Source organism: Tachyglossus aculeatus, chromosome 4, assembly GCF_015852505.1.
Source record: "Tachyglossus aculeatus isolate mTacAcu1 chromosome 4, mTacAcu1.pri, whole genome shotgun sequence".
In the NCBI taxonomy this organism is placed as follows: Eukaryota; Metazoa; Chordata; class Mammalia; order Monotremata; family Tachyglossidae; genus Tachyglossus; species Tachyglossus aculeatus.
In genome coordinates this window covers 75,338,000-75,348,672 of record NC_052069.1, presented here as the reverse complement: position 1 = coordinate 75,348,672, position 10,673 = coordinate 75,338,000, and the positions used below count along the sequence as shown (strand labels likewise).

Below are 10,673 nucleotides of genomic sequence, written 5' to 3'. Positions count from 1 at the left end.
CAAGAGAGGATCAAGAAATCCATTTTTCAAGGGATTTGGTTGGGTGGGCTGCAGTCAAGGTTAGGCAAGAAAGAGTCAACTGAGTGAGGAAGGGGATCTTGAGTTTTGTTGATGATAAGGGGAATGATTCTGTTTCTGACAATTACCTGCTGGGGTTACTTTGTTACAGGAGACCTAGAGATTGATTTGGAAGTCGAGATCCAGAAAGAGAGGATGTGCTGAAGCTCAGAGTCAGTGAAGATGGAAAACGAGACGGGCAGTGGACAGAACGAGACCCAGCTGCAGGCCCAGGAGATGGTCTCCCTTCAATACCAAGTGGTGACCATTCTCTTGGTGCTCCTAATCTGTGGACTGGGAATTGTGGGAAACATCATGGTGGTCCTGGTGGTGATGAGAACCAAGCATATGAGGACCCCTACTAATTGTTACCTAGTGAGCCTGGCAGTTGCTGACCTCATGGTGTTGGTGGCGGCAGGTCTTCCCAACATCACTGACAGCGTCTACAGATCTTGGGTCTATGGCTATGTCGGATGCCTTTGCATCACGTATCTCCAGTACTTAGGAATCAATGCTTCTTCTTGCTCAATAACAGCCTTCACAATTGAGAGGTACATAGCCATCTGCCACCCAATCAAAGCTCAGTTTCTCTGCACTTTTTCAAGAGCCAAAAAGATCATTATCTTCGTGTGGGCTTTCACCTCTATTTACTGCCTGCTCTGGTTTTTCCTCCTTGATCTCAATACGGTCACCTACAGAGATGCTGTTGTTGTGTCCTGCGGCTATAGAGTCTCAAGAAACTATTATTCACCCATTTACCTTCTGGACTTTTCTGTATTTTATGTTGTCCCGATGATATTAGCCACCGTCCTCTACGGACTCATAGCCAGAATATTGTTCCTGAATCCCATTCCTTCAGATCCTAAAGAAAGCTCTAAGACATGGAGGAATGACTCAACTCATCAAAACAAGAGTTTGAATTCTAAGACATCCAGCAGATGTTTCAACAGTACTATTTCCTCAAGGAAACAGGTAAGAATTTTAATGGAAAACAAATGACGTGGAAAGGAGAAAGGAGAATAAAGACAGTGAACTGAGGTTTTTTTCTCACTCTCCAATCATTCTCATATTTACATCTTTAAATATTTTTAGAAATCAAGTACATTTTAAAATCAGTTTAAATATACCAGCACCAAAAAGGGTGAAATAGGCACCTAGGGTTGTTATCATTGGTAATGCTATTAAGGTGCATGCCAACCTCAAAGTTCTGAAACTTTTCCTTTTAGATTTTATGCGCATGGACAAAGTATCATTTGGTTTAGTTTGCTCCCAGCTGTAGGAAACAAGTGAAGAAATGTGACATCCTACCATATGTCAACTATCTGACAAGATGATGCTAGGGAAAATAATGAATCAAAACTCTGAGAGTAAGAAGCTACTTTCGGTGTCTGCTGCTCGTTATCCAAACATGATGCCTCTGGGCACTCTTTAAAGTGCAGTAGGAAGATGGAGGGAAGTGCAAGGCAGGAATCTCTCTCCTTATCCAAAAAAACTGAATCTGCTTTTAATCCAGAAATGGGGTAAGGTGATAGTGTGTATAGTAATAATAATGATGGCATTTATTAAGTGCTTACTATGTGCAAAGCACTGTTCTAAGCACTGGGGAGATTACAAGGTAATCAGATTGTCCCACGGGGGGCTCACAGTCTTAATCCTCAATTTACAGATGAGGGAACTGAGGCGTAGATAAGTTAAGTGACTTGCCCAAAGTCACACAGATGACAATTGGTGGAGCTGGGATTTGAACCCATGACCTCTGACTCCAAAGCCCATGTTCTTTCCACTGAGCCAAGCAGTTCCAAGCTAGCTCTGCTGAAATCAGTAATTACTTTTTACAGAATGTCGGTCAGTCTTGCTCCCTCCATTCTAAAAAGTCTCATCAGACGATCTAAAACTACATTTGGTTGTAACCATGTGAGCATCACAGATTAACCCTACGCAAGCAAAGGTTGTGAAATAGATATTGTTTATGAAAACAGATATAGGAACACTGTGTATGTGTTTTTCACAGAAATCTGCATTGTATTTTGTAAGGATATGCAATATACCATTTACAGAGGTAGACCTTTTCAACTCTGCTAAAGGGAGAGTAACACACACAGTAAGTGTTTATTCACCAAAAAAATGAATATTTAACTCAAAAAATTTTGCTGTTTCAACAAAAAATACTGGCAATAGATAAATTACAATGATTATTCCAGCTTTTTACTGAATGCCTATAATTTTCCATGTAATTCATATAATATGTGAATTATATATCCATGCATTAATTATATTTTAAAATAGTCTGCCCTCTACTTAATCCATAAATGGACAGCTGTTAATTTACTATTCAAGGAAATTTCTCCTTAAAAGCAACTGTTTTGTCTCAGGTACATAGGCAATGAACAAAAAGCAGCTGGATTGTGTGGTGGCTAATAATGCAACCTTTTTTAAAAAGTGTCAGCCTTTGAAAAGCTCTGATTCTGTGTTAAATCCTGTGTACTTCTAAATGAGATTCAGTAGTAGATATTAAATGCTAATAGTCAAACAGGTGCAAGAGCCTACCTCCCCTGTCCACGAGATGGAATTGGAAGAAAGAGGGAAAAAAAAAAACTTTTCTAGGAAAGCTATCCAACTTTTGCCAGGATATTTTTTTCCTAAAATAATTTTGCTCAAGGTTTATAAGCAAAGCACCGAAAGACTTTCTTGAGCTTGAGTCTTCCCTCTGTACTGGAGAATGCCATCTCCTTGGGGTGTTGGGAGCCATCGATCCTCATGCGTTTCCAGCTATGGAGTTGAGGTTCTCATTCTTGCTTCCAGGGATCTAGGGACTGGACTCTGATACTTGCTTATCATTAGATGAAACCTGAAAGCTTCCACACAGAGCTTAAATCAAGTCTCCTACTCACTAGCAATTTGATACTAGAGAAGCAGCCTGGCCTAGTGACAAGCAACATGGCCTAGTCAATAGAGCCCGGGCCTGGCTATCAGAAGGACCTGGGATCTAATCCCAGCTCTGCCACCTGTCTGCTACATGACCTTGGGCAAGTCAGTTAACTTCTCTGGGGCTCGGTTACCTCATCTGTAAAATGAGGATTAAGAACATGAGCCCCATATGGGACAGGGACCATGTCCAACCCAATTTGCTTGTATTCACCCCAGAGCTTAGTACAATGCCTGACTTATAGTAAGCACTTAACAAATACCATTATTATTATTATTATTAATTATTATTATATGTACTTCATCCCATTTGTGCTCCCGTTAAGTTGGCTGCCATGTTTAAGGCAGATCCCTAACTCTCAAAGAGAACACCTCCTTCCCTTCCCCTTTCCCCACTTCCTAACCACATCATCCCTGATTCCTGCTTTTGCTTGACCTTCTGCCCAAGGCGGGTGGGGAACAGAGAATCTGCTAGCCTTCCCTGAAGAGATTCACACCTGACACTCTTAGAGGCACACAAAAATGGAAAACCCATCCCCAGGGAGTCACGGGGACACAGACTGCAGACCAAAACCACCTCAGGAGCTCTACAATCAATCCCAGGAGGCCCTAGGTGCAGTGGCCATCTCAGAGTGGCCCCAACTCCATTCAGGGCTCAGAAATTCCCTCCCACTTATAGTGGTGGCTATAAGTGCTCACCGTTTCCTAAGGGGGATCGGGGTAGAATTGTACTTAATATTCTTAGACTGAATATCTTCTTAGCTTTCTGCATCCCCTTGTCAGATCAAACTCTTTAATATAAATGTGTTCTTGAGCTTCTGGGAAGTCAAAGGACTCTCACTGACATCTTACATTGTTTCCATCCGGTCCAGTGGCAGGTTTTAGGGTTGCTTCTGGTTCCAACCTCTTCTCATTTTCTGAGCAACTGATTACAGCAAGCCCAGGGACTTCAGCTTAAATCTTTTTTCTGCCTCTAGGCCAGTGTGACAGACAGGCCTAATTTATCACTGAACAAAACCCTGTCTCAGCTAGCTCCAGCTCCTAACCAAAATGTTCAAGTCGGAAATACATGGTTTTAAGGAAAGCCTGTGGAAAGGAAATTAAAGGGCCTTTCTAGGAAATCTGATGGCCCCAAGAGATTGAAAATCAGAGTTTTGACTGAGCTACACACATAGATGATTCTCCTTGGCTTTAAATCCTGACCACTGCAACTATAATTTCAATTGTGAGCCAACAGAAGTATGTCTTCAAAAGGCAGAATTCTGGTACCATTTACCAGCTTTCTGGGGAAAGCTTTGTGAATGGAGAGGTTAATTTCCTCTGAATCATTAGGGGTTTTACCTAAATCAGAACACCCAAAATGGCCAGGCCCCTGATCAGATTCAGTGTAGCATAACCACTACCTAGGCCAAGATGAGCTTATTTTTCTACCTTGGTATTTCTATGAAAAATTGTTTTTACTTTTATAAAATGTGCCTTCCCTCTCAAGATCTCTGGAGAGATTTCTTCTCTTCCCTGCCCGCCACCCACCTCCCCCCCCCGCCCCTGCCACCACTGCAATTTTGAACTGTCTCTAAAGAGAAGAGAACACATTTAGAGGTCCATAAACTCAGTGTGGTGAAATGGTTTACTTGTTCGTTTATCTTCTTCTCAATCCCCTTTGTTTCTCTCTTATGATATTCAGTAGGAACTTTAGGAACCATTCGTTGATTGGGGAAGATCATGAGTCAAGCCCCTGGGAGAGAAAAATGTAGCATGGCCTAGTAGAAATGGCACAGAACCAGAAGTCAGGGGAGTTGGGTTCTAATCCTGGTTCTGCCACTTGCATGTTGTGTGACTTCAGGCAATCACTTAACTTGTCAGATCAGTTTCCTTATCTGTAAAATGGGAATGAAATACCTGTTCTCCCTCCTACTGAGACTGTGAGCCCCATGTGGGGCACTGACTGTATCTGACCTGATTAACTTGTACCTATCCCGGAGCACAGTGCTTGGCACATTGTGAGCACTTAAATACTTTATTAGAGGGGGAAGAATCATTTTATTCTGGCACAGTGACCCTAAAAAATATGGCTAAATCCTCCCCAAGACATAGGAGAAGGCTTTGGAATAGTAGCTCTTGATGTTGTTCATTTCACTTTGGAACTCTCCCTTCTCATTTTCCAAAATAGATACAAGTCCTTCTGATAGTCCTTCATAATTCATCTTACTATGGTGCACCATGGTGTCATGATTCCTTCTACTTTTATTCTTACTAGGAGTCTGGCTCTATGATTTATTTCTTGGCATAGTTAGATGGTGGGGGCAGCTGATCAACAGATCAAGATAGCTGATGGATGTTAAATTCAGTTGAGTTGAGCTGACTAGAGGATTGAGACATGCTGGAAGGAAAACTCAAGAACTCTGTGGAAGTTACTGTCCTGAAGCTCTTAAGGGATCCAGGTATAGTCCATACTGGAGGCAGGAAATGACCATTAGTGAAACAAATTCCTAAAAAAAAAAATACTAACAGCCCACCGGCATTGAATGAAAATGTAATCTATGGAGCTGTGGTAGAGGGAGAGAGGGCATACAAGCAAAATTGCATGTCCAGATTCTTAGGCTCTTTCACGGAGTAAAAGTCCAAAAAACAATGAGCCAAATTTAATTTGATTTGATGTATTGCCACTGGGCTACGATTTCTTTAATTGGTAGCAGGCTTCCAGCTATGGTGCTGACCCAGAAATCAATATGGTTTCAAACCAATTCCTCAATAATAAATTTATACTAAAAAATAAATCAAATCATAGCCATAGATAATACATTCTTCCCTTGGCTATTGTCATATTTCCTGTGGAAGGATTTGTTTAGTTTTCTGCATCTGGAATGTACTAGTGATGTCTTTGTTTTGCTTCTCCATCCCCAAAAACTACTTTTTTCAACACTCATGTTTTCCCTTAACTCTCGTTAAGGTGATCCCTGAAGCAGAATAATTTCAAATAAGTCTTGAAATAAGATAAAAATAGCAGCCTAAGCGAAAAAGACACCAGTTTTCCACTTCTCTGAATCCCACCTTGAAAGAGAATCATCAGTAGTATTTATTGAGTACTTACTGTGTGCAGAGCACTGTACTAGGCACTTGAAAGAGTAAAATACAATAAAGTAGGTAGATGCAATCCCCATTTACAATCTAGAGAGGTAAAGAAAGGAGATGAAGGTCAAATTCCTCCTTCACATTCAGGTTATTGTGGCGAGGAGCAGTGCTTGGTACATAATAAGTGCTTAACAAATACCACAATTACTATACATGCACTGAATTATTTTCATATAGTGTGACTTTAGAAGTATTTCTGAGATGTAGGTTTGACATCACGCAAGGAAACAAAATAGTGTTGGAAGTACCAGAGAGACATGCTGAGCTCACAAGACACCACATTAATTTAGACAACATAGTTGTGCCACTTTGGCAGAGAAGCAGTTTGGCCTAATGTAAAGTGCAGAGGACTGGGAGTCAAGGGACCTGAGTTCTAATCCCACCTCCACCACTTGCCTGATGTGTGTCCTTGGACAATCAATCAATCAATCAATCAATCGTATTTATTGAGCGCTTACTATGTGCAGAGCAATGTACTAAGCGCTTGGGAAGTACAAGTTGGCAACATATAGAGACAGTCCCTACCCAACAGTGGGCTCACAGTCTAGAAGGGGGAGACAGAGAACAAAACCAAACATACCAACGAAATGAAATAAATAGAATAGGTATGTAAAAGTACAATAAATAAATAAATGAATAGAGTAATAAATATGTACAAACATATATACATATATACAGGTGCTGTGGGGGAGGGAAGGAGGTAAGATGAGGGGAATGGAGAGGGGGACGAGGGGGAGAGGAAGCAAGGGGCTCAGTCTGGGAAGGCCTCCTGGAGGAGGTGAGCTCTCAGTAGGGCCTTGAAGGGAGGAAGAGAGCTAGCTTGGTGGATGGGCAGAGGGAGGGCATTCCAGGCCCGGGGGATGACGTGGGCCGGGGGTCGATGGCGGGACAGGCGAGAACGAGGCACGGTGAGGAGGTTAGTGGCAGAGGAGCGGAGGGTGCGGGCTGGGCTGTAGAAGGAGAGAAGGGAGGTGAAGTAGGAGGGGGCAAGGTGATGGACAGCCTTGAAGCCGAGGGTGAGGAGCTTCTGCCTGATGTGCAGGTTGATTGGTAGCCACTGGAGATTTTTGAGGAGGGGAGTAACATGCCCAGAGCGTTTCTGGACAAAGACAATCCGGGCAGCAGCATGAAGTATGGATTGAAGTGGGGAGAGACACGAGGATGGGAGATCAGAGAGAAGGCTGAAGCAGTAGGCCAGACGGGACAGGATGAGAGCTTGAATGAGCAGGGTAGTGGTTGGGATGAAGAGGAAAGGGCGGATCTTGGCAATGTTGCGGAGCTGAGACCGGCAGGTTTTGGTGACAGCTTGGATGTGAGGGGTGAATGAGAGAGCGGAGTCGAGGATGACACCAAGGTTGCGGGCTTGTGAGACAGGAAGGATGGTAGTGCCATCAACAGAGAGACAAGTCACTTAACTTCCCACTGCCTCTAATAGAAATACATAATCATGTTTGTTAAACACTTCTCCCCCTTCTAGACTGTGAGTCCACTGTTGGGTAGGGACCGTCTCTATATGTTGCCAACTTGTACTTCCCAAGTGCTTAGTACAGTGCTCTGCACACAGTAAGCACTCAATAAATACGATTGATTGATTGATTGATTGATTGATTACAATGTGCCAGGCACTGGTTTAAGTGGGCTAGATACAAGAAAATCCAGTTGGGCATCCTGTCCCACATAGGGCTGAATCCCCATTTTAATCCCCATTTTACAGATGAGGGAACTGAGGCACTGGGAAGTTAAGTGACTTGCCCAAGTTCACACAGCAGACAAGTGGCAGAGCCAGAATTAGAACCCAGGTTCTTGTGACTCCCAGGACCATGCTCTATCCATCAGACTACTCTGCCTCTGTTTCCTCATCTATCAAATGGGAATTACATACCTGTTTCCTTCCCTCTTAGATTCTGAGTCCCACTTGGGAAAGGAACTGTCTCCAGTCTATCTTGTGTCATCATCATCATCAGCTTCATTATCTTCCTCATTATTAATGGTACTTATTGAGTATTGAGTAATTTTAGAAAATTGACTTGGGCAACAGAGTGAAAGTATGGACAGGAGAAGAAAGAGACTGGAGGCAGGGAGAACAGTGAGGAGGAAGATGACCTACCCAAACCAGGGTAACACAGTTTACATGGACCACTGTGTTGTCAATTTGGATGGGGAGAAAAGGGTGGGTTCTGGGAGTGTTATATGGAAAGAATAGTCAGAATTTGGTGACTGAATATGTGGGTTGAAAGGGAGTACAATATGACAGAGTTAGTAGATATGTTTCCTGCCCACCACGAGCTTACAGTCTAGAAATTTCAGGATTAGTGAAGTAGATTTGAGACCTCATATGAGTAGTGTTTGAAGTCCTTGGAGCCGATTAGCTACCAGAGGGAGTGAGGGTAAATTGAGAATAGATGAAGATGCAGAACAGAGCCTTTGGATAAGAGATTAAAAGTGGAGGAAGATCTTGTCAAGGAGCTTGAGAAGGAGCAGTGAAAGAAGAAGAGAAATGTATTAGAAAAACCAAAGCTAAATAGGATTTCCAGGAGAAAGAACTATGTACAATATGAAAGGAAGATGAGAGAATTTAAATGACTCACTCTAGGTCATAAAAATAATAGCAGAACTGGAACTAGAATCCAGATCTTTTACCCTACCCCCCTTTGACAGAAAGAACTATGTACAATATGAAAGGAAGATGAGAGAATTTAAATGACTCACTCTAGGTCATAAAAATAATAGCAGAACTGGAACTAGAATCCAGATCTTTTACCCTACCCCCTTTGACAGAAAGAACTATGTACAATATGAAAGGAAGATGAGAGAAGTTAAATGACTCACTCTAGGTCATAAAAATAATAGCAGAACTGGAACTAGAATCCAGATCTTTTACCCTACCCCCTTTGACAGAAAGAACTATGTACAATATGAAAGGAAGATGAGAGAAGTTAAATGACTCACTCTAGGTCATAAAAATAATAGCAGAACTGGAACTAGAATCCAGATCTTTTACCCTACCCCCTTTGACAGAAAGAACTATGTACAATATGAAAGGAAGATGAGAGAAGTTAAATGACTCACTCTAGGTCATAAAAATAATAGCAGAACTGGAACTAGAATCCAGATCTTTTACCCTACCCCCCTTTGACAGAAAGAACTATGTACAATATGAAAGGAAGATGAGAGAAGTTAAATGACTCACTCTAGGTCATAAAAATAATAGCAGAACTGGAACTAGAATCCAGATCTTTTACCCTACCCCTTTGATTTAGAAGATGCATGTGAAACCTGTGATGCAATTTTAAATTTAGATGGATATGCCCCAGAATGCTTGATTCTTTATTGTTCACTTTGTGATAGGTCACATTTCCAGACCTCATCATGCCTCTTAATGAGTACTAAAATCAGATTCACTGCCTTCATGAGCTAGCTGTTATTATGAACTACTGCCTGAAGACTTGGTCCTATGTGAAATGAGTGTTTGCTCATTCCATTGGGACAACTCTTTCCTTACTGATGCACACACGCTATTATTCATTCTTTAAGTTTGATGCAGGTAGTTTTAAGGATCCTCTGACCGCTAGCTACTCATTTATTGCGGCTTCCATAAAAGGAATGTGAGTTCTGTGCCCCAACAGTGAGCCCCATGTGGGACAGGGACTGTGTCCACTTTGATTAACTTGTATCTATCCCAGCACTTAGCACAGTCCTTTGCACATAGTAAGCACTTAACAAGTATCAAAATCACCATCATTATCATCAACGGATGAATTAAGCTCTCTGTGATTTGGGTTCCTGTAGGTAAAAATGGGAAATGAAGTTTTTCGGTGATTATACCATAACTCTCCAAACAAATGAGGATTCTATGTCAAACCTTATTTTAAATGAAGGTTTTAAATGAAATGTAACCTGTGGAAAAGCTCATCTGAGTTATTATGCATTATTTGTCTCACGGTCAAGTCTTCAATGCCTGAATGAAATCCTTGCCCTCTTCAGGTCCTGAAATAATTTTTAAATGTTCAAACACTAGTAGCAGTGACACTTATTAAGCTTCTATTATGGAATGTTAGGAAAGAATACAAGGGTGAGAATTATACGTGGTCCCTGGCCCTCAAGAAATTCATAATCAATCAATCAATCATATTTATTGAGCGCTTACTGTGTGCAGAGCACTGTATAATCTAAGAATAAATGGGGGAGAAGGGCCTGGCAACAGACATTAAGGAAAAAGAAAGCAATAAAAGCACAGAAATGTCCTAAAATGGGGAGAAAGAGAAAGCCCCACTAGACTATAAATTCCTTGAGGGCAGGTAGCATATCTACCAACTCTACTGTATTGTCTCTCCCAAGCCCTGAGTACAGTGATCTGCATAAATGCCATTGATTGATTACAGCATGGCTCAGTGGAAAGAGCACGGGCTTTGGAGTCAGAGGTCATGGGTTCAAATCCTGACTCTGCCATTTGTCAGCTGTGTGACTTAGGGTGTCACAACTCCTCTGTGCTTCACTTACCTCATCTGTAAAAAGGGGATTAAGATTATGAGCCCCCCATGGGACAACCTGATCACCTT

General features: G+C 41.9%; 1 protein-coding gene across 1 annotated transcript in view; it reads left to right on the top strand.

Annotated features, from left to right (window-relative positions):
• The first annotated feature begins 240 nt into the window (after positions 1 to 240).
• Positions 241 to 10,673, top strand: part of TRHR (thyrotropin releasing hormone receptor) — a 34,227-nt gene continuing 23,794 nt past the window's right edge. Inside the window, exon 1 of the mRNA XM_038745973.1 lies at positions 241 to 1,029. Coding sequence (XP_038601901.1) covers positions 241 to 1,029 — 789 coding nt within the window. The remainder of the gene's footprint in view (positions 1,030 to 10,673) is intronic.